At 35.6% G+C, this 25,843-nt stretch overlaps 2 protein-coding genes across 2 annotated transcripts; one reads left to right on the forward strand and one right to left on the reverse strand.

Moving 5' to 3' along the window:
• The first annotated feature begins 224 nt into the window (after nt 1-224).
• On the forward strand, nt 225-2,327 carry LOC113330350 (plastid division protein PDV2-like). The gene is made up of 2 exons (XM_026577160.1): nt 225-537; nt 1,562-2,327. Exons 1-2 carry the CDS (start codon nt 313-315, stop codon nt 2,201-2,203), a joined length of 867 nt encoding a protein of 288 aa, XP_026432945.1. The 5' UTR covers nt 225-312; the 3' UTR covers nt 2,204-2,327.
• Nucleotides 2,328-2,951: 624 nt separating this feature from the next.
• Nucleotides 2,952-3,763, reverse strand: LOC113330349 (STS14 protein-like). The gene has a single exon (XM_026577159.1). The coding sequence runs from the start codon at nt 3,753-3,755 to the stop codon at nt 3,120-3,122; it is 636 nt and encodes a 211-aa protein (XP_026432944.1). The 5' UTR covers nt 3,756-3,763; the 3' UTR covers nt 2,952-3,119.
• Nucleotides 3,764-25,843: the final 22,080 nt, after the last annotated feature.

Consider the following 25,843-nt stretch of genomic DNA (forward strand, 5'->3'; position numbering starts at 1 on the left):
AAATGTCAGGGCCGGCCCTGAGTAAGGGACTTAAAAGCTGAAGCTTGCGAGTTCATGTGACAACTGGGGTTACAGTTGGCAACAAAATGCCAAATCGGAGAGTCGACAGTCAGCCTATTAGGTGTTGGTGTGAGCAGAGTGTAAGAACAAATTGGGGAAAGTGTGGACCAAACCGTATAGAACTGAAAGCCATTTCTTTTGTTTTGTTCAGTGTTCACCACAAAAACAACAAAGAAAAAGGCTCCGGTCGGTTCTGGAGTCTTTCATAGCGAATAAGAAATCAGAAGAAACCCAGTGGAACTGAGAGAGAGAATGGAAGGAGACGAGATAGGCATAGTTTTATCAAGAGCTTCAGAACTTCGATGGAAGATTAACAATTGCATTAATAACTCCAATGAAAGAGATGATAAAGAAAAAGTTACTGAAACTGAAGGAGGCGTCGTTGATACAACATCAAATCTTTCTCTCGATGATGAGTCTCTGTTGAACATTCGTGATGCCCTAGATTCTCTTGAAGTACAACTCTCTTCTTTACAGGTTTTACTCCCTCATTCTTTACCCATTTACCTTTTTTAGTTTATCCTTTTAATTTTTTCTATACCCTTCATTAGTTTAGGGTTATTAAGAGAAACCCTGAAATTAATTTCACTACCTGATGCACTTCTTGTTATTATTACGGAAATTTTGGTAGAAATTGAAGCATGAAATTTAGAAATTTCATTTCTTAGTGAACTCAAATAGGTTTAAATTGAGTTGCACTTAATATTTTCTGTAGTCTTTATTTTAGCAACTGTGTAAACATAGCTTGTACCTTCACCATTGAAATCTACAGAACTATCATTTGATACTACCGCTTCTTTAGAATCTCACTTGAACCTTGTGCAAATGAAGTATGTATAGCAGCAGTATACACGGCTTAAACTAGTTTACCTCACAGAGCTAGTTTAAACCAGTTTACTTTTTAAGTTGGGTCTTTCATGGATGGTGAAGACTGGCTTATAAGAATCGAAAGTGAAAAATTCTAACAGTTCCACTTAGGTTCAAGTTCTTAGTTACTGTACTAGTTTAGCTCATCCCGTATTCCTTAGGAAGTAGCATATTTTTCTCAGCATGTCCCGTGGGATTAAATAATAGGCTACAGGCTTGTAGCTGTGACTTCATAGTTAGTTTGCGGCTACTGAAACATGCATATCCCAGACATTAATAGTACTAATCGAACTTGTCATCTGTATCCTATGGCGAAGGCAGGCTTATTACAACCTGAAGTGGCAATCGTCATCTATATTTCAATGCCACTTTCTTGCAAATTATAGGCTTATGTTCAAGTTACTTTTTGTCTTCCTTTTCTAGTCCTTTAGGGACTAACGTTTGTACGAATCGTTCCATTTGTGATTGTTAATAAGATATACACTCGTAGTGCCAAAATATGGCTCAGTTGTTTGTTTGACATTTTTGATTTGGTATAGTGGTATCTTTAAAGTTCATAGAAGGCTGATATATTGGTAAAATTTAAGATTGAGAAATTTAGGCCCTAAGTAAAAATAGTTTTTTCGTTATTCAGGCTCTGCAACAGCAGCAGAAATACGAGAGAGAAGTAATTCTCGCTGAAATTGATCAGAGTCGTAAGATTTTACTCGAGAAACTGAATGATTACAAAGGAGAAGAGTTGGAAGTGATACAGGAAGCGTCTGCTTTTGCCAGTGAGACAGTTGAGCATAGTGATGATCTCCTCCTTCCACCATATCCAAGTCGACCTCCAGACTCGCTAATCTTAAATAAAGGCTATCCTTCAAATTTCAATTCTACACGTACGTCTACTCAAAATGGGATCAATGGAGAAGACAAGAAAACGAGTGAGTTGGGCGAGAAACAAACTGCATCCCCTGCTGAAAACTCATCTAAGGGGCTGAAACATATCTTTGTTGCTGCAGCTAAATCTGTGATCACCATTGTCAGTGTCATATCTTTGCTACGCCTTGCTGGTTTTCACACAAGGATGAGGAGGAGGACCAGCGCTCAGTTCAAGATTTCAAACCCATTTCAGAAACCGGCAGCAGGGGAGAAGCAACGACTTATTGAGTGCCCTCCTGGGAAAGTTCTGGTGATAGAAAATGGAGAACCTCGATGCCTAGTTAAAGAAAGGGTTGAGATACCATTTGAGTCAGTTGTTACAGCCCCCGATGTAAATTACGGCTGTGGTTGAAAAGAAAGATGAACGGTGTAGGGTCTTTTGCTGTAAATTTTCCACTCTGAATTTTTTTATCTTTTTTAAGGGAATGAAATTCCAGCCTTGAATAGTAATAATAGACAAGGAACAGTTTGGTTTTCTTCTGCTGTGAATCTTCATTTCTTTGAAATGTTTTGCTTTTTTTTTTTTTGATGTAAAGTTTAATTCTTCAACAGAATTAGAGTTCTACAGCCCACTATGGAGAATAGTTGGAGGCCTTTTGGTTTATGACATGCACTTTCAAGACCAGGAATTTTAGGATTGTTGGTTTTAGATGTCTCTGGATCGCAATGAAAAGATTCAGTCCAAAGTTACCACTTACCACTCTAATCTACTGATTTTGGTTGCAAGGTCAGCATTACAGGCTTTGCAAGTTTTGCTCAGGGTATAATTCCAGGAACTATGAAGCAGCTGCAGTCAAATTGCCTATTTTAGATATGCCGTCTTAGTATGAAGCAGCTGCAGTCAAATTGCCTATTTCAGATATGCTGTCTCAGGTATGTGTCGGTATTTCAGATTTAAATTGATCCAAAATTGAGATTCTTTCTCCAGATTACTCCAAAGCAGTTTATCAACACGGGTCTCATAATTCTCTAAAGCATTTGCTTATTTATATTGATAGGTGACTCACAAATCCAAACAAATAAATGTAAGGAGAAAAATATACAAAAATAAAAATAAAAATAAAAAAATAATTGTAAAATTTAAAGATTCATTGGAGAATTTTCTTAATTTACCCCGGCTACAAAAATATATACTTGAAATAAACACGCTAGTTCTAGTAGTAAGTACAAACACTAGAGTGATAAGGATCTAATGAAACTCATTAACTCCAAAAGAAAAATCTTATAATCTCGACAGTTTTCGACACCTGATTAGATCGATTGCCAATCTAATAAGGCCGTTCTCCAATAACATTACCAGGAGGATAATAGAAGCAAATTGAGATAGTAGAACCATCTCTGCCACATTTAGCTTGAGCACAACCAACTTCTAATGTTTTCTTCCAAACAACTTGTTTATAAACACCACAATTATCATGTCTTGGTGCACAAGTATTTTTCTGATAGCTGTAATGTTTCTTACTCTGTAACCATAACCCAACTGCTCTAGTTGGTGTTACTCTCATTCCACTAGCCCACATTTGATTCATTCCATACTGAGTCAAACTCATGTCTGCAAATCTACAGTTCTTCTTATCCCTTTGATATCTCACTAACATATCGGTGTCATGCGCTAACTTGTCGCTCCATTTTAATGGAGCTACGTTTACTTCAGCTCTTGCTTTGTTATGGGCAGCAAGGAATTCTTTTGCTGCGGATGTTAGTGGCTTCGGTTTTCTGTAATTTGATGGAGAAACTGTTGGAGCTCTTAGATGAGCCTGTGCTGGAGGAATGGTGGTTTTAGGCTGAAGTGGAGGAGGAGCAACCAGTGTTGATGGTACAAAAGCAATGGTTAAGGTGGTACTAGTAGATAGAGCCACTAGAACTAGAAAAATGTGGTATGGCACCATAAAGAAACGAGCCATTTCTTCAGAGATACTGTAAGTTAATATCTTAATTCCAACTCAAAGTGACAGTCTCTTATATATAGTCCTCGAAAACAGACAGGTCATTTCGTAATTTGAACATAAATGACTCGCTTATTCATTGTACTTCTGTTTACCTCAATCTGAAGTAGGTGTCAGTGACTACACAAACATTTTTTTTTGTCTTCTCGAAAGAAAGTTTATTGTTCAATGTTACTCCTTTCGTACTATTACATAGCCGTAATTTTGAATTTTTTTTGTACCAATAAATAGGCGAAGTCCTATTTTTAAGATGAATTTTCTCAAAAATATCCTTATTTATTGTATATAGAATGTTGTGTTAGTAATAAAATAAAGGATAAAACAAGAAAAAACATAAAAATGATGAATTAAAGATAATTTTCTTAATGTTAGAGAATTGGTACCTCCGCCTATATATGTGTTACCGACGGAGTACGATGTTTGTTGTTTACTCTCTGTTTATCAATCATGGACAGTTACAAGGATAATGTGGGTGAGAAAAACACACGCTCAAATCATACTTGTAGCAGCTAGGATAATGTGGGTGAGAAAAACAGACGCCCAAAACACACTTGTAGCAGCTGAAAGGACACATGACAGGAGGTTGGGTTCTGTTCTGATTCGTACACAGTATTTTAATGTGGGTGAACAACACTTGACAATCGAAGCCGATTGTTTGTGTAGGGTCTAGGGATTAGTGGGAAGTGAGTAAGCATTAGTCGGTGTTGTTTAGTAAATTAAGATTTAGTACTGATTATGATTGATCAAGTAGTCAGACTCATCAATGTTCGTGATGTTCCCAATATTAAGGCACGTGAGTAGAGTTTGACTTTTCATGTTAGACTTAATTGCACGTGACGTGTTCCTCCGAAGGTTGCCTAAACTTCAGATCAGATACCATTAATTACCACTCTTAGATCTCAATCGTGCTTATTATTAGCTATACAATATTGAAATGACATAGTACTATTTCAACCCCATGCTCAGTAATGAGAGCGAACGAGTGATAGAGTTAGCCCTATATCCCATCCAAAGCCAAACCAGGCAAATCTTTAAGACTTTCGAAAAACTAAAAAATAAAGGCAAATCTTTACGTGTGCGTATTTGGTAATTGTACCAGAGATTTTGAATTCAAATTCAACTCGGAAAAAGAAATACACCAATTGCTGTGGAAAATTGGGGTGGAAAAAGAAATGATCAAGACAAATCATATAGCATATGAACTGCCTTAAAAGTGTCTAATGGGTGATCTCGTGTCTACTGTACATGTGGGATTTACCAAGTACGGAGGGTATTACAAAAAGATTGACCCTTAAATTCAGTCACTGTAGCGTGTCCATTATATGTGTGAAGCAACTGAATTAGATCTGACGAGAGTGGACTTATAGTGGTAAGTTGACATCATTGATTGAAAATTATCACAAAACAAAGAGATCGCTGATCCGAGTAAGTCGTGGATCTTGATCATGTGGATCCAGACCTCTATAGTGACAGCACGTCATCTCTCACGTGGAACTATGAGCTAATCGGCTATTCATACCCTAGTTAGCAATTCGGGTATGGAGGGAAATTCGGCATGGCATATACGAGTATCATACGAAAAATCCGATCAATGATTCGTTTTTTAGTAGTAGTATGTGTATAATTCGTTTTTAAGATATAAAGTCGGCTTAAGAAATTTGGCACGTAGTTTCTACAAAATAAAAATTTAGAATTTACAAGTATCGAGATTCGTAATTTAAATGATTATATATTAAATACCTTATAGTAAATTATAGTTGGTCTGGAGGTTCAGGTGTTATGCTAGTGTGGGAACCTAAGGTGTTGTGCTCGAATTTTTTTCCGTGTTGGAAAAAGAAAATATGAAAGAAAGAATCTATTAATCAAAAATGAGTACAAATTGTTTTTATCTTGTTGAATCAATGCTTTGATCCAATGAGGCTCATTACTAAACCCAACTAAAGCATATATGATGAGATCTTGCAAATTGTTGTGCTTGAATGTCACAAGTTTCATTTTTGAAAAAATGTGATAAATCGATCGAGTGGAATGAACCAGTTGCACGAGTTGACTGGTAAAGAGTTCGGTGGCTACTTCATCATGTGGATAGGAAGAGATCACAGACAAAACAAATTAATGGTAAAGAGCAAAAATTGGTTACGAAATTTGTCAAAATTAATAAGCATTAAGATATCTACTCCCTCTGTCACAAGAGGATTCAAGTTTTTGCGTGCAGGTAATTTAAAGATAATCGAAAATTTGAAGACGAAGAAGACATATCTAATTAGTTTTCGTATCTTGTGAATTTTGTGCACATATCTTGATCGGCTGATATCCAACTAGATCTTGTTTATCTTTGATAGACTTGTGATAATCTAGTTGATAAGATCGACATCACGTTGTAGTTTCTATCTAAGTTCTATATTGTTTGATTGCAAATCCGGAAATTGGTTCTTTCGGTAATTAAAATTCGGATTGATCTAACCAGAAAAAGCAGTTCATTAGATTAAACATAAGAGCTTTTGTCAACGACTCAACATATATTTTACCAAAGATTGAATAGAGTGGTTACCAAAACTTTTACTTTTTGGAATACGATGAAAAGGAGTAAAGAAACTTGAGAAAGTGATTTATATCTTGAGATTCATGTGCGTGACCAAAAGGTTGAAGACGCAAGGTTACTGAGGGAACTATGTAACTAGAGGTAGTTTACTTGGTCTCAACTATACGAACTAGAGGTACTAAAATATGGGCAGATACAAGCACTGCCTAAGTTTCATGGATTGGACTCCGAGAGTCCATATATACATTTGAAAGAATTTGATGAAGTCGGTTCATTGTATATCGGCTTAATTCTGAGAGTACTCAAAACTGAATTAATTCACGAGGTTTTTCTGCATTTGTACGTGGTTTCGTCGTTAACAAAATCTTGTTGTGAAATTTAGTTTACTTCCGCATTATAATTGTCTTATTATAATAAATTAAATAACACTTGTAAGTTAATCCTAATCACTTGACTTTGATCCTATAGTCAATCGGTCTTGTACCATAACTATTACCAAGTGAATATCAAGTTGGCGCACTGTCTCGACTATTATCCATAGACGATCACACTTGGTATCAGAATTATAGGTTGGAATTAAAAGATTGTGGTGTATTTGGGTACCTTCGTCTTTTCAATTGGTATCAGAGCAGGCAAACGTGACAAGATCTAACAATTTGTGTTTGGTGCGATCAAACCTATAAGAATGAATTCAAATTCACATGAATCGATTTCAGTTAACGTACCTCCAAGATTTGACGGAACAAACTATCTGTGGTGGAAATCTGCTATGAAATCTTTTCTTCAATCACGCGATTTTAGTACTTGCTTATTAGTTGTTGATGGATATAATCGTCCGAAAATAGAAGGATCGGAAACTGAGTTTAAATGCAGCTGATTATACAAGTGAAGAAAAGACATTCGCGAAGCAAAATTCAGATGGTTTGAATGTCATCATACATGCTGTAAGCCGAGATCTGCAACATCATATCTCTACATGTCAAACTTCTGAGGAAACTTGGAATAATCTTCAGACCGTATTCGAAGGAAACATATCATAAAAAGAAGCTAGACTTTAAACTCTCACTTATGATTGGAAAACCTTTGTATGGATGATCACGATACATTTGAAGAGTTTCACGTTAAGCTTTGTGAGATTGTCAATGTTTTTTTTCACTCTCGGAAAGACTATTTCTGAAAAGGATATAGTGTGCAAGATTCTCAAATCGTTACCATCTAGATACGAGTCTAAGAAATATGCAATCATCAAAGCAAAAGATCTTTCCTCCTTATCAAGAAGTACTCTTGTAGGGAAACTACAGATTTTTTATAAGGGGTGACATGGTATTATTGATCCTAACTAGTATTGGGAAGCAAGGTATAACCGGTCATAACCTATATTAGGAGTCATGGTATAACCGGTCCTAACTTAGTTTGGGACTCATGCTAAAACCGGTCCAAGAGCAAAACCGAGTTTCCAATATTCACATATTTTTCTATGTTGTGTGTGAATTTGGAATTTAGGTTTACTAAGATAGAAAACTTCTAGATCTCGACATTATTTGAACATGTGCATAACTCTTATCATTAATTGTTCAAAGATATTCCTTGATGCTCAAGGTGATCCCAAACCGAAATATTGAAAAACATTTAATTATGATTTTCGATTTTATATGTTTTTGAAAACGCGTGGATATATGAACCACACCCAATATTTCGTTCGACAATCTGTATGGACTAAACTCCAATATAATTCTGAGAGCGCCAACTTAAAAGTGAGGCTCAATCAAGAAAGATATCAAAGAGCTGTATCTCTTTCTCAATACAATCAGTAAATCAACTAGATAGAAATCTGTGAGACCGATTGATATGGGAGTAACTCGGATGGTACCAAAGATCAATGGCCAAGTGCCAATCAAGTTATATCCAACAATCAAGGTCGGATTTATCAACTGATTGAACTACGCACAACCTGTAATATTTCTATTATATAAACAAATATAACGTGGAAAAGAAATAACACAGACACCAGAAATTTTGTTAATGAGGAAACCGAAAATGCAGAAAAACCCGAGACCTAGTCCAGATTTGAAAACCACACTATATTAAGCCGCTACGGACTCTAGACCTAACCAAGTCTCACATAGATTAAGGTACAGTCGCGTTCCTTACGCCTCTTGAATCCCAGCAGGACTCTGCGCACGTGATTTCCTTAGCTGATCTCACCCACAACTAAGAGTTGCTACTACCCAAAGTCGAAGACTTATAAACAAATCTGTCTCCCACGAATATATCTATTCAGTTTTGTTTTCGTCTTAAGATAAATCAAGGTGAAAAGAAAACTCAACTAATAATCCGGTCTTATACTCCCAAAGAGAAGCCTAGAAATATTAGTCACCTCACAAAAACCTAACTGATTAACAGAAGAAGTTATTGCGGAATCACAAGAGTCTGAGACGAAGAACTGTTGTGATTACTTTTTATATCTTACCATCGGAAATGATTCTCGAGTAAATCTTAGAGAAGATAAAACTCAATACCATAGAACAAGTAAGATCAGAATACACAACTACAGAGAAAATAGTTGGATCTGGCTTCACGAATCCCAAATGAAGTCTTCAAGTCGTTAACCTAATAATGGTTTTGTAAAAACCTAGGTTAAAGGAGAATCGATTCTAGTTTACAACTAGGTCACACGAGCGTGTCGGGATTAGGTTTACCAACTACTAGAGTTCTCTCTTATATAGTCTTTCAAATCAGGGTTGCTTACAATCAAAGCTAAGAAAACTTAGTAACAAATCAATTGATATTCACCGTTAGATGAACTCCTAATTTAAGATTCAAGCAAGTCTGCTTAGAAACTAAGCAATCAATATCCACCATTACATGGTATTAGCTTGATACGCACAAATGAAATATACGTATATTTAGATATGGATGAACCGTACCAAACGTGTATACCTTGTTGGCTCAATAATAGCTAATCAGAGTTACCCATGTTAACAATTATAACTTAGCCATATTCATTTAATACTTCTAGATCAAATATGATGATCAATCAATCATGATAATAATCAAATAAATCTAAACGTGTTTCAAGAGAGCTGTTCAAACGTTCATCATCTCATATATATATATATATGAACCATTTGAAACAAAATCGGTTTGGTTTGTAACTGTACACAATACTTATACAAGAACCAATTCATGAACATAATGCCATGGTTTGTAAAACTAGTTCACATATCTTATTTCATTAAAATTCCAGGGACTTTAGTTCGCAAACTGAGTTCGCAAACGAACCTGAGTTCATGAGTATGAAAATCCATACTTACCGATTTTTGAACTTGATTACTGTGTTCGCAAACTGAATACACGAACAACAGTTCCGGACTTTGGCTTTGTCCAGCCGTTCACAAACAGGATACGCGAACAAAAACTCCGGACTTGGCCTTGTCTAGCCGTACGTTCTCAAATAGGGTACGCAAACAACAACTACAGACCTTTTCATAGGTAAACCAGTTCACAAACAAAGTTCGGAAATAATAGTTCCGGACCTGAACTAGACTTCCACAGTGCACACACAAAGTATATATACTGTGATATATCCAGGTATTGGTAGTCGTTCTAAAACTCTTATTTAATCATTGAAACATCCTTAGAAGACGACAATGGTAATCTTACACATACCACTAGCTTCAAGTAATTTTCAAGTGATTAATCGATCAATACGTAGCTTCCCAAGTTAACATCAAATGACCGTCTCACACAAATCATGTAAGATGTTCAAGGTAATTTTCACATGATCATCTTTGACTTAATATTTAGTTTCCAACAAATAGATTGTCTCCAACTAAACTCGTCAAGTATATGATGAACTTAGCTAAAGCTAAATGCTTCCAACACATATTTTGAGAAATAGATAAACGAGATAAACTCGGATCGAAATATCAAATGTGTATAATGTAAAAGTGACTTAGTCTCATTAGAAGATAGAGTGTAATAGACTTCTAAGTGATTGATAAGTTTCAGTCTCCACATACCTTTTGTTGATGAAGTTCCTCCAAGCTCTTCAGTAGATCTTCTTCTTCAATTGGTGAACGTCGTGAAGTCTAAAGCTCAACTACACACTTTTATTCTAATCCGAGACATAGACATAAGTAGACTATAAATCAAGTATATAGTTTTGATCAACTAAACTCGAAAAACAAGCTTGATATAGAAACGCTTGCGAGTTCGACGGAGCAGTGCTAGTGACAAAACTGTCAATACATACGGATTACAAAATAAATGAACTTTGTAGCTTCTGATCCATAATGCTTGATTTCCTTGGCTCTTCAATTTCCTTAAATTATTCATTGCTTCAAGTTCTCCATCGATTTTGAATGTGTTCAAGTCAGCATCATTGTTGTTGAAGATCCGTAGCAATAACAATACGAAAACAAAAGTTCTCATTCATTGTTGTTCAGTGTCATAATATTATCTATAGAATCAAAGTCCAATTGCATCACAACTTTGAAATAGTACTATGGTGATATGTATCACTCCGACTTAGTCAATACTTCCATCTTATACTGAAAACCGCTTCCCCTTACACAATGATCTGTAAACCATATATATATAGGTAAACTACTAAATAATTCTCCCCCTTTTTGTCAATATAAATTGGCAAAGGTATGAAAACTATGGGATCATAATGAATCCTCAAAAGATAATTCATGACTAAAAGGGAACATATCAACTTTGTTTCGATGATTTCACATAGTCAAAACTTAGTGTATTCATCAAGGAGTTTATCAAGATACAAGTTAACTTCTACAAAATTCTATAACCGCTCTCCCCACAAAGATATGGCAATTAAGCACAAGTTCATTTAAGAACTCTCCCCCATTTGATGTCATTCCCAAAAGAACAACATGAGCGACCTTACTTTTACGATAAAAGAAGGATTTCTTTGGACATTAACAAATCACATGGATTTGTATCCAGTAAACTGGAATAAATTAACCACAAGAAGATCTTATTGATTAATTTCACCGAAAACCACTCAATATAAGAGAACTTATGGAGTAAATACAGTAGTTTCATTGAACAGTACTGGATCAGGGAATGATCAATACTGAAGAATTATCTCAAAAAGTTCATTCTATCTTCTATCAATATTTGGATAGAGACATATTAGGCTTAAATGAGCATATATGAGATAAGTACAGTTCACGAACGTAAACACATATATATCTCATAAGACATTTGCAATATATAAAACAAATAAGATTAAATACTGCAAGATCGTTTTCCAAATAACTTAGAATTTAAATAAATAAATCTAAAAACATTGCAAGATAATTTTTTTTTTTGGAAATAACTATGTTTAGTCACAATATTTGCTATACCAAACCCTAATTATCCTTCTTAAAAATAAGAATAAATTCTCATAAGAAGTTTCCTAGATAATAAAATAACAATAAACAAAGAAGCTAAGCATCATCTTCATCATCATCGGAACCCATTCAAGAAGATTGAATTTTATCCATTTCTTCCTTGATTTCGTGAAATTTTGTAGCAATCACACATAATTTTTCTTGCACACATTTTACCTTGGAATTGACCTTACAAACACCCTTGTGAATTTGTTGAAGAAGACCCAAGGTGGTACGATCACAAGAACCGTCAAGAGTATCACATCTTTGTCTTTTGTAGAAATTCGTCTTCATACGTTTGGTAATACTTGGACGAACCGGTTTGGGAGTTCTAATATAGTTGCCAATGGGACCAACATAATGTTCACAATATATTTACCCAATTAAGTATGGATATCCTAACTTCTTGTTGGATGACGTCGTTGAGACCATTTGAAGAATGATAAATCCACAAATATCAAGACCTTGAGCACCCATTTCAAGGAAATAGACCAACTCCGCAAATTCACGACTCGTGGAGGCACAAAGATTAGAAATGCCAAGTTTTCCGAAGATCCTCAAAGCAATAGTAAGATCTTGGGTAGGAAATTTCCTTTCTATCCAATCAAAATTCTTGCGGCAAAGACCATAAGAAATGGTTTCACAAGATGACTTTTCTTCTTTTGGTCTAGGAAGACAAAAATTACCCAAAGAAATTTTGGTAATCCTTGGGACCAACTCTCTATCAACTAGAATCTTTTTCCTATTTATCATAGTCTTGAATAGCAAATTATCAAGATTAACATCATGGATGTTAGCATAAAGATTCTTGTAAGAGTGTCAAATCCTTCACCAAGACCATTGAAGATATTACCAAGATTATTCTTCTCAAAACACACTAAATCTTCTTTATGACCACTTTCCTTTACAAATTTTTTCTCTAGGATGAAATCACTGGAAGAAATCTTTTCAAAGGTTATACTACTAGAATCATTGATGAATACAATTTTAATAGAGTCTTGTTCACTGGGTATAATCTTACTTATGATAGTGGATGTAACAACTCCCACAGAAAATATTTTTAGTTTCTTATCTCCATTAGATCTTCCCATAATAACCAAAAAACAGTAAATTGAGTGAAGAAGAACAAGATTAGAATCTTACTTGATGGACTTCTTGTAGATGATTGCCTGCTTCACTTTTCCTTGGACTAATTTTATGCTTCCATGGTGCTGGTACGGAAACCCTAAGACAACCTTCCCGTTCGCGGACGACATGAAGATGAAGAAGAAAGATATGCGTATTGTAACCTTTATAACTCCTTAGTGGGCTTGGACCCATACAGATACCGCGACCCATGAAGAGCCGGATTCGATATCATAGCACAATTCCAAGGGAACGTCTAGATGATATCACAAAATGGCTTGAAAACAAGACTTCCAAATTAAGAGAAGTGCTCAATCTTAATTGAACTTTTTGTGACAGATGGTTCAACAAAAACCAAAAATGAAATCTAGAAATATGAGGATCACTCACTGTGGAGATATTATATCAATATGAAATAATTCTTAGCACAATGAACGATTTGGTCAAATATTCAGAGCACAAGAAAAATTGATATACACTATCAATCACAGTGTATGTTAGAGCACTGCTCGGTCGAACTCGCAAGCGTTGTTATCTCAAGCTTGTTTGTCAAGTTTTGTTGATCAAAACTATATACTTGATTTCTAGTCTACTTATAGCTGTGTCTTGGATTAGAATAGAATGTGTAGTTGAGCTTTAGACTTCACGGCTTTCACCAATTGAAGAAGAAGATCTACTGAGGAGCTTGGAGGAACTTCATTAACAAAAGGTATATGGACACTAAAACTTATCTATCACTCAGAAGTATATTCTATTCTATCTTCTAATGAGACTAAGTCGTATAGCTATATAGACTTTTACATTATACACATTTGATATTTCGAGCCGAGTTTATCTCGCGTATCTATTTCTCGAAATACGTGTTAGAAGTTTTTGCTTTAGCTATCTTCATCGTATTCTTGAAGAGTTTAGTTGGAAACAATTTATTTGCTGGAAAATAAATATTAAGTCAAAATATGATCATGTGAAAATTACCTTGAAAATCTTATATGATTTGTGTGAGACCATCATTTGATGTTAGTCGGGAAGTTTCGTATTGATCATTTGATCACTTGAAAATTACTAGAAGCTAATGGCATGTGTAAGATTACCATTGTCATCTTCTAAGGATGTTTCAATGACTGAAATAAGAGTTTAGAACGATTACCCATGTCTGGATACAACACGGTATGCATACCCAGTATGCGAACTGTATTATAATGATTCAGGTCCGAAACTCTTGTTCGTGTACCTAGTATGCGAACGGATTTACGTGAGAAGGTCCGGAACTCTTGTTTGCGTACCTAGTATGCGAACGGGATTACCTGAGTTGGGTCCAGAATGGTTGCTCACGAACCGGGTTTGCGAACGTCTTGACTAGCCCAAGGTCCGGAGCCGCTGTTCGCTTACCCAGTTTGCAAACACAGTGGTTAAGTTCTAAAATCAATAATGCATGATTCTCATAATCATGAGCTAAAACATTCATGATTTAAGGAACGAAAATTAACTTTGGAAACCATGGCTTAATGTTCATGAATTGACTCTTGTACAATCACGAATCAAACCGATTTCGTTTCAATTTGTTCATGAATATTTCTATGAGATAGTGAACAATTGAACAACTCTATTTGAAACACAATTAGATTCATTTGATTAATGAATGATTCTCATAATCATGAACTAAAACATTCATGATTTAAGGAACGAAAATTAACTTTGGAAACCGTGGCTTAATGTTCATGAATTGACTCTTGTACAATCACGAATCAAACCGATTTCGTTTCAATTTGGCTAAGTCAAAAGTGTTCATATGGCTAACTTCGGTTAACTGTTATTGAGCCAACCCAATATACACGTTTAGGTACGGTTACCCATATCTACATATAAGTATATTTCATTTGTGTATAACAAGCTAAGTGATCGGATTTTTTTATAGTGTTAAATAGGATGTCGTTCACTCGGACTTGTGATGATTATAGGTTAGACAAAAATACTAAAAACAAGGAAAATATATATACAATATTGTCACGATAACGAGATATACTAGGACTTCGGATTCCACCATTAATCACATTCAGTTGGTTCATATAATGACTCAAAACAATTCTCGCTCTTTTGTTGACTATTTTCTTTGCCAACAGTAGATTTCTAAAACATTGGATGTAACTCAAAAGATGTAACTCAAAAGCATGATGTATCAAAAGCTCTTACGTCTAAGCATACACCATCAAACAAATTTACAACTAATTAATGAAAATCATAAATCAATTAAAATAAGTGCAAAAAGTCTTAAAGAATCAATTATAGTTACCAAACAATTGTGATAAGGCTTCCTCCGTCGTCCCAGTGATGGGGTTTAGCTCATGATGTCAAATACTCGCTCAAAATAATAATCCATGGCTCAAAAGGTATTTTTATTGAAGAAATATATGAAAAAGAAGAAAGCAGCTCAATTGCAACGTTGTATCTTCGTTACAGAAAGACTGTTACAAGAAGTGTTGCAAATTCAAATTATTTGTTGCAAAGCGGGTGTTACAGGTACTGTTGAAAAACGACTGTTTCTGGGAGTCTGTTCTTCGTGTTCTTGAAGTTCTTCCTGCACCAGCAGAAAAGTTTTCTGCAACTCCTTCTGTTCTTCACTGCAGCCTCATGCAATGCTCTGTATGCACCCCCAAACTCTCGACTCCCTTCCCTAGGTCTCGATCAAGATATATTTATAGCCAACAGGTCTCTCTAATCTTCGGAAATATTTGGTTTCCATAAATTTATTTTCTTCCCTGCCAAGCTCCGGGAATCCTTGTTCTTTCTCTCCCACGCGGCTTGTGTTTGCTGTCAAATTCTTCTAAAGATAGGATTTAAATCTTCGGCATAGATTCTCTCCATTTTATCCATGGAACTCCTTTTCCAGCTCAAATACTCGGTATCATCTATATCATCTCACTTCCAAAAATATATCTTTTCTTACGCGTCAAAACTCTCACCAAATGTAATCAAATTCTTCCACGTACTTCCCAAAATAGAACCCCAGAAAATCCCGATATCTTTCAGTTTCCCTGATTCACCGAGATATGCATGGAAACTTGTTTTTCTGCATATCTAAATCCTATACCATCCCTGTTTGACCAGACCAGGCCCAACCAATCCTATCTACCGATAAAATCCGACAAGAATCCACCAAACTCGATCCAACAAATTCATGCAGACGTGAACAAAATTTCCCGCCAAACTGAAGTTTAAATGGTGAAGATATATGGGTTGCCCCCTAACCAGAGTACGGGTGTTCTTAGCCATGGGGTGAAATAGCAACTCCGGGGTACAAAAATCAGTAGAGTGCCCCTTATCATCTGCACTGCCCCTTATCCAAAATGAGAGTCTGAATAGTAGGTGTCCTCCGGGATCTACTTTTCGAGTCGGTTTCTCCAAAAACGTTTATTGCCCAAAAATACCTACAAACACATAAAACACCATAATAAGTACAAAAATGGGTACTAACATTATACAAAATCGAGATGAAAATAGATACATAAATGCGTCTATCAAATACCCCCAAACTTATTATTTTCTAGTCCCGAGCATATCAAATCTATAAATAAAATCCTAACTCACTGTCGCAGGCATCACGATTGCACTTAGCGTGTGCAACAAGCCTTTAAACCCCTAGGTGGCCCTAGTGGCCGAGTTATAGTCTCGGGAGGTCTTACAAGAGGTGTACCCACAAAACCTTTACTCCAGACTTTAGATATCTACGAAGAACCTTGGAATAGCACTAAAGAATCTCCTTGGTTGGCATACTCTCATTGACTACATGAGGAAGTACCCTGATGCGAAATTCCAATTTTTGTACATGAGTTTGCACTCAAGCATACTAAAATTCATATATAAGTGACAGAGCTCTACTCAGATAGTCCCACTATGGCATCAATATCCGGAGTCAACAAATCACATGGATAGATTAAAAAGATGGATATTGAGAAAAATATAGATGGTTTTGATGTTGACTAAGGTGAACGGTGTTTCCCATATCTGTATGAAGGCCACTGCCGAGATGAACCTATCCTAATAGATTGAGATACTGGTCTGACTAAAATCAACGCAACTGGCATATACAAGGGAACCAGTGGTCGACAAACCTAATTCTAGATCAACTCGTCTGGCATATACAAGGGAACCATCGGTCTATTTATTCACTGAACATTAATAATAAATAATTTATTTATTATTTATTATTATTTTTCTTAACAACATGATTAGATCTTGCGGATCCAAGCGCATGCTTCTTGTCAGCAGATTACATGGTTATTCCCGTGGATCCTGCGTTCCACGCTTGTTTAGGCAGCGGAGACAGAGAGAACACACACATATTTCTATCCAAGTGTTAATTTACTTTTATTTTTGAGAAGTATTCCGTTTGGTCTGTTTTTTTTTCAAAGTAACTCAATCACTCTATTTCACCCTAGCAGTGATAACAACTCGATATGTGGGCCCCATCAAATCACTTAGAAACATATTTTAAAAACAAAATAAAATACAAACAGAAGGTGAAAAAGGCTCAACGAGATATGGCGAAACTACCATGTTATTTCTAACACCTGAGCTCTCTGATTTTACAAATGGACTCTTTAGATGTTTCCATCTAATCAGATTGGTTCCTCAACTCCTACAACCAAGATGCTTACATCCACTTAGATTGGTTAGTGCCATCCTTAATAAGCATAAGTTTCTAGGCTCTGGAGTTTATTTATTGCAACTAAAAAGTTTCTCCCGTACCCCCAAACTTAAATCTAGCATTGTCCTCAATGTTCTAAAGATGAAATTAAAAACATGAACAAGGAGAAACTGTTACCATTTGAAGAAAAAGAGTTAAGAAAATATATTACCGTGTTGCATGAGCATGGATTACCTCCCAAGAAGTGCTAAGTTTAAAGTCTTCAGCCAGACTAAGAAAGGATTAGTCACCTCATAGAATCATAAAGTAATAGTCAAAATATATGTGGGTCATCAAAACCAAATAAAGCTACCACAAATAAAAGGAATCTGCAACATGCCAAGAAAATGAACAAATAAAGCATACCATTGTCTCGTTTCCTGTTTAAGACAACTACATCTAGCTATGGTTCAGGTTCTATAACTGGGTCGAGATAAAATATTTTCATGGACTGCATTTCCTCATAGGTAAAATCTGAATGTTCAAGTTCTAGAGTCTGTAAGAACTCAATTAAATTTTTTGAAGCACATAATAATAACCTGAATAATTGAGGATCCTCTAAGTCAATCAGATTTGACTCACACAGTTGACCACAAATGAAAGTGGTGGTCACTCTTAAGCAAATGTGTCGATTCTAACATCCTAAAGTACTTAGGCTTAGTCTTAAAACTTAATAGATGACACATTTGAAACTCATATGTTCCCAAATTTGGAAGAAAATATTTTGGTGGGAAAACAAAATCAATCTGGGTATCATAGCCTGGATAAACCACATCAACCAGAGGATGGGTTTCTAATAATTGAACTTCCTTATGGACATCACTAGGTTCAGGAAAACATGTATGAAGATAATCTTGTAAGATGGTTGAGGCACATACGTCAAGTCCCAAGTGAGGGACCTTTCTAAGAGTTAAATCACATGGAGCCAAACTTAGAGTTTGCAGTGTCTCTAGAAAGACTAGTCACAACTTCCCTAATTTCAAGGTCATCTGATTCCTGAAAATGGTCAATTGATTTTTCTAAGTCAGGTTCATCCTCACTCATCTCTACGAGTTCATTTTCTTTGTCTAAGACTATTGTTTCTAAATCGCTAAACTCAAAATATACCCGTTCCTCTAAACCATTATCGTCCTCTTAATCAAATGGAAATACTACATTGTCTAAAACAGGGGAATCTCTAGTCAAATCCTCTTCTTTTTGAATAGGTGAACTAGAAATAACATTATCATTATAAAGCTCAATTGGAGTAACAAATTCCCGATCACTATGCCTACATATTTCAGATTGTTCATCAGCACTATCCTCATCATAATCATCATAATAACATGAAAATGGTTGAACCTCATCTAAATATGTAGTGTTACCAATTCTAACCTCGTCATCCTGATTATGCAAATAACTATCCTCATTTTTAAGGGTATTATTGGAAACACTATATTGGAAATTAAGACTATCTTGAGCCAGTATTTCCACAATCCTATTTGTATTCTCAGTAAATTGCTTGAGAAAATCTTCTAAAGGCATCTTTGACTGCTCTAGGGGATCATCTGGAATATTAAAGTTTTCCTTCATAAATAAGGTATGACTCCTGAGAGACTCTTCTTAAGAAATCGAAGGATTGTTTTGCTCATATGAATGGTGGGGGTGCGAATAGTAATTGGGCTCACCATGGTATGAACCATAACCTTGAAAAGGTTGGAGTTCCCAACCACTATTCACACTACGGTCATAATAAGAATAATGTCCATGTTGAAACTCAGTCGGATATTCATTGTATTGGCTATTATAATACCAGTTCGACATAATCTGTGCACTTGCAAATGCAAATGCAAATGCTGGGTTCACTATTTTGGGTAGGCTTGGTTTACCTTTAGCAAAATATACCTACAGTCAGAGACTGGTCAAAGGTACGAGGCTAAGGCTTGTGGTGTTTCGAATGATAACGCCCAGAGGCTTCACCTTACTAAACCACGTGTTTTCCTACTAATCGGTGCCATACGATGCAATATGAAGTGTACGTGTGCTTTCGTGTTTGTGTTTTTTTTTTAAATATTGACAAATATATTCAAATAAACAAACAAAAAGTAGAAGTTCCAAATAAAAAAAATAAATAAAAAAGAAAAGTTTGGGATTTTCTGCTCTTTTAGGCAAGTCCAACGTTCCACCTTTAGTTTCCAGCAAAACCTGCACACAAAAAAAAAATACCCAGAGTAAAATCTAACAAAAGAAACAAAATAAAAAAAATTAAACCTAAGAAAAAAAAATCTGAAACCTAACCTAAAAACAAGTCCGCGTCGGCGGCGCCAAAAATTGATCGGATTTTTTTATAGTGGTAAATAAGATGTCGTTTACTCAGACTTATGAAGATTATAGTTTAGAAAAAAATACTAAAAACAAGGAAAATATATATACAAGATTGTTGCGATAACGAGAGATACTAGGACTTCGGATTCCACCATTAATCACATTCAATTGGTTCATATAATGACTCAGAACAATTCTAGCTCTTTTGTTGACTTTTTTATTTGCCAAAAGTAGATTTCTAAAACATTACATGTAGCTCAAAAGATTTAAATCAAAAGCATGATGTATCAAAAGCTCTTACGTCTAAGCATACACCATCAAACAAATTCACAACTAATTATTGAAAATCATAAATCAATTAAAATAAGTGCAAAAAGTCTTAAATAATCAATTATAGTTACCAAACAATTGTGATAAGGCTTCCTCCGTCGTCCCAGTGATGGGGTTTAGCTCCTGATGTCAAATACTAAATAATAATCCATGGCTCAAAAGGAATTTTTATTGAAGAAATATATGAAAAAGAAGAAAGCAGCTCAATTGCAACGTTGTATCTCCGTTACAGAAAGACTGTTACAAGAAGTGTTGAAGATTCAAATTATTTGTTGCAAAGCGGGTGTTACAGGTTCTTCGTGTTCTTGAAGTTCTTCCTGCACCAGCAGAAAATTTTTCTGCAACTCCTTCTGCTCTTGACCGCAGCCTCCTGCAATGCTCTGTCTTCACCCCCAAACTCTCGACTCCCTTCCCTAGGTCTCGATCAGGATATATTTATAGCCAACAGGTCTCTCCAATCTTCGGAAATATTTGGTTTCCATAAATTTATTTTCTTCCCTGCCAAGCTCCGGGAATCCATGTTCTTTCTCTCCAATGCAACTTGTGTTTGCTGTCAAATTCTTCTAAAGATAGGATTTAAATCTTCGGAATAGATTCTCTCCATTATATGTTGGAATTTTAATCTAAATATTAAATATCTATTAGATTAAATATATGGTAAAGAGACTTGAACAATTATAGAGAAGAGAGGAAACAGAATGATCTAAGGGATGTGTCTCTTGGTGTTCAAGTAAGCAGTTAATAACTTGAAAAGGTATGGATGTAAAGAGACTTGATATGAATGGAAACTTTATGTGTCTGTTCAGTGTCTATATATGTTCAACAAACCTTGATGAAAAGAACACTTTTTATTGTTTCTCTCAATCTCGACAGTTTCTATATTTGTCACTCAATTACGATACCAATAAGAGTTCAGGGTGATTCGTCGATTTTGTTGGTCGCCAATCATACAAAGCTTGTTGTATCCTGGAAGCGATTTGCAATTAGTCCCTTCAACAACTCAAATCGAGTAGGAGCAAATAACTCTTTTAAAAAAAGCGTCTCTACGCGCCTCAAGCCATGATTGTTTCTGTTCCATGCCCTAAAATTTCTAACAATTTGAAACCGTTATTTCATCATGGAATTTGGAACAATTAAATTTTGTTTAGGCTAGGCGCCGGCCACGCAGGATAAACTTAAATATGGAGTTTTGTGAATCTATTCCGAAAAGGAAGAAGCAATTATGTTTGACAGAGAAACAAGGTTAAAAGGAAGATGGAAAATAATTTTCCAAATTACAACCAGCATCTGGACATCCCAAAGCCTCAGGTCAGGCGATTAATTTTGAAAAGTCGGGTTTCATTACTAGTGAAAAAATGCATCATAAGCATATCAAAATTTTGTCTAAAACTCTTAAAATGAAGTTTCTCAGTAACTATGAAAAATATTTAGGGACTCCCCTGTTTATTGGCAAAGATAAAACTAAGTCTTTCAACTTTCTTATTGATAGCATTTATTCTAGACTGAATTCAACTAAGAAGACTAAACTCAATGTTGCTGGTAGAACTGTTGTCACTAAGCATGTTTTATCTTCTTTGGATACCTATCATATGGCTTGTTTTCCCCTTCCCAAGACAGTTACCTCCAAAATAGATGCCATTCAGAGAACATTTTGGTGGTCTAAATGAAACCCAAAGCATGCTGCTTATTTTCGTTCTTGGGGGGATTTAGGTAAATCCAAATGGGTTGGAGGTCTAGGTATTAGAAATTCATATGCTACTAATAGAGTTTTCATAGCTAAGCTTTGTTGGAGAATTTTGAAAAATCCTAATTTACTTCTATCATCCTTCCTTAAAGATAAATATTTCCCCAACCAAAACTTGCTGGAGATAGATAAGGCTGCTGACTCTTCTTCTTGGATATGGAAAGGTATTATTACTGGCTTAAGTTTCATCAAGGCTAACTCTGTTATTAAAATTTGTAATGGGACTTCCACAAATATTTGGAATGCAGTGTGGATTCCTGGTATGAATGCTCCACATTTATCTACTCACCCAGATTGTTCTGATTATACTTTTGTCAAGGATCTCTTAGACCCTCATACTAATTACTGGAATGTTAACCTGCTCTCTACTTTTTTCTCTCAAGATATTGTTACTAAAATTAAAACAATTAGATTAAATCTCAGTCATAGTGATACTTTAATGTGGGCTCATACCAAGAATGGAAAGTTTACAATTAAATCAGCTTATAAAATATTTGTGGATGATATTATTTCTTCTGAGGATTCTGTTTTTTGGAAGAAAGTTTGGGGTATTGATTGTTTGTCGAAGATAAAGTTTTTTCTGTGGAAATTTTTTGCTTATATGATCCCTGTGAATACCTTGATTCAGATGTATAATCAGGATGTAGATACTTTGTGTCCCCTTTGTCGCATTAATGAAGAAACTGTGAAGCACTTATTTATAGATTGCCTTATTGCTGCTCATATTTGGTTTGGTCTCTCGTTGCATCTCTTATTCCCTTCTGAAATTGATTGGATTGATGACTTATTTCTCTACTGGTATAGTTCTGATCTTCCTGACTCTCCTTATAAAGTCTCCTGGCCCTCTATTGGTTCTATTGTGATGTGGAGTATCTGGAAGTTAAGATGTGATGTTATGTTCAGGAATATTTCAGTTCACCTGCCTCGAGTTATTCTCAATACTAAGAGTCTTATTAACTCTTATATCTCTGCTCCCCATTGTGGTTCTTTTGCTATTTATAATGATATTAAAATCTCCTCCTCTGAAGTGGATCATATCATGTTCGTTGATGGTTCTTGTAAAAATTTTAATATGGGTTTGGGTGTTATCTGGTGTGACTGTGCAGGAAATGTAAGAAGCTCAAAAGCTAATTTTGGTTTGATTTCAGATGAGGTAGGTGCTGAAGCCGTTGCACTAATTTTGGCCATCTCTTGGGCAGAAGAGATGAATCTTTCCAAAGTTGTTTTTGTCAGTGACTGTCTCCAGTTGGTTCATTTTGTTAATGGAGTCAGTTGTGATATTGAATGGCGAAACAACAATCTACTTGAAAAGTGTCGGTGTCTTTTATCCAAGTCTGTTTCTTTTAAATCTGTGTATGTTAAGCATCGTCTCTAATTTCCTTTTCCTTTAATTGCGATGGCATATCCTAAATTTATCGAATACATCATGTTGGTTTTTCGTAATGAGTACATGATTTGTTGGTTTGCATAAATATGATTGGATTATGTATTAGATGTTTGAATAAATGTCTAAGTCAGAAAATTGTTATCATAACCAATACATATGAACATGGATTTAACTTGGTCGTAGTTCGATCAAAATAGTCTGCAACTATTGCTCTAATGGGCTAGAGTATACTGTGAATATTTCCGGACGGACTGGATCATCATTGTATGGTCATTATGAAATGAACTTATCATTGTAACTCTGTAAAGATCATCTTCCGGAAACTTTCTGTTTTTATAAGTTTCAAACCATCACTTTCACATTCCGGCATTTCATGAGTTTCAGTATGATCATGAAACGGGGGTGAATGGAGAAGGGCTAGTGTCAATGTATCATCAAGAAAATATTTCAAATGTATGGAATTAGATTGAAATAGAAAAATTCCAACGTGACACTAAGTTATTAGATTTCCATTTGATATACTAATGATACTAAGTCATTAGTGGCATCTGTTCACCAGGAATTGGAAAGTCATGTATACTCTAATCTAACCATGTTGGAGCACTTCGTTAGTATCGGGATGGTTTGAATCTCTCATTTGCTGTTGCTGATTGTTGAAGTGAAAAGACACTTCTTAGTGGGTACAGAAGTGTGAAATAGAACTTTTGTTAAATTGCCCAGAGACTACTCGAAATGTTAAAATTGGATAGCAAGAGAGATAAATTCCGTGTACCTCTGGTAAGTGGTATATGAGAATATAGGGCTGCACACAAACCGCTCCGAAACCGCAAATCGCACCGAAACCACGCTAACCGCACCGAAACCGCACCGAACCGATGATCCAACGATCGGTCACGGTTTTCATTTTAATAACCGTTAGATTTACGGTTCGGCGAACGGTTCTACCCATAACCGCACACTAATCGCACCGAACAACCGATTAGTAGGGACCGTCGATTAGTTTTTATCCTGATTAATACTAGCCGTCTAGATTAAAGCCTCCACCATATATATTTTGGCAACCCTAATCTCTTCGTCATTTTCTCTTCTTCGTTTCTCTTTCTCTTCCTCTCCCTCTTCATTTTCTCTTCAACCTTCACCTGAATCACCTCAGTCGCCTCCACCACCAGTAGACAGCAGACCACCACCAACTCCATCAAGAGCACCACCACCTCTATGGATCTATCTAGTAAGTAAATAGGTCACGGGTTTCGACTGATTTGTTTTTTTTTCAATTTCTAGGGTTTTTTTTTTTTAAATTATTCTTCTGTTAGGACTTAGGGTTTCTTTTATCGAAATCGTTTGCTTGTTGTTTTGTGTTTATCAATCAATTTCTTTTGTCAAATCTTATTTTTTTGATTACAGTCATGGGTTTTTTATTTTAGGTTTTGGTTGAGTTAAGGGGAGGAACTCAAGGAAGGAGTCTGAAAGATTTCTTAAGGAAGGAGTCTGATTACAGGTAACCTATCTCTCTTGTTCAATCTTCATTTTGATTTGTTCTGGTTTTGATGTAAAATGTTTTGAAAAAGGTTTGTTGATTAATGAAGTGATTTATGATCTGTGACTGTGTGAAAAAGGGTTTAATTTTTGCTTAAGATTTTGCTTGTGTAATTTTTTGTGTTTAAAGATAAAGATGTATCTAAACATACTCTATAAGGTCTGTTCATACTTGACACTTCAAATCAAACTGATGAGTTTATTAGGTAGGCTTCTGATTTGTGTTTCTTTTTGAATTTGGGTATAACTCCATTAAACCCTTACTAGGGGAGTTTCTAGGTCTAAGTGGAGTGTATCTTAGGAGTTAGGATAACTGTTTAGGTTTATTTAAAGCCTACCCTGTGCCACAACTTTATTTTTGTTTTCAAGTTTTACATAGAAAGTTCCTTAGAGCATATGAACTGTTTTATTTAGTTAAGTAGCAAATGACTATCACTTTTATTCTCTCCTATTACATCCAAGGTTCGTTTTTGGTTCATTCTTCTAGTTGACATCTATCTATAATCTTAAGCAGTGACACAGGGCCAGCATAGAACTGTTTTGTTTGCTTTTAATTAAAATTGAGTTAGATGGCAGGCAATGTCACTCACATGAAGTGCAGTTTCATTATCAAGTTCAGAATCAGAACTAACTTGTTTGTTTTAAGAAATATGTGTGCTTGTATTAAGAAGTAAGAACTAACTTGTTTACCTTTGGCAGGGCAATGATTGGATCAAGTTCAGCTTCATTATCAAGCTGCAAGATGGCAAATGCATCTCCCTTTCTATCCACTGCAGCTGGTTCTACTGATGTGACACTATCTATAACACCTCAAGTTGATGCTACTCAAGAAACACAAGCTACACAGCAGGCTACACCTACACAGGACCCTGCACCTGAAGTTGTACCTAAGAAGAAGGGGAAAACTAGATCAAAAGTTTGGAATGACTTTACAAGGATCAGCGAAGAAAAAGCACAGTGTAAGCATTGTCACAAGAAATTGCAAGAACATAGTA

This window comes from Papaver somniferum, unplaced genomic scaffold (assembly GCF_003573695.1).
Source record: "Papaver somniferum cultivar HN1 unplaced genomic scaffold, ASM357369v1 unplaced-scaffold_118, whole genome shotgun sequence".
Lineage (NCBI taxonomy): Eukaryota > Viridiplantae > Streptophyta > Magnoliopsida > Ranunculales > Papaveraceae > Papaver > Papaver somniferum.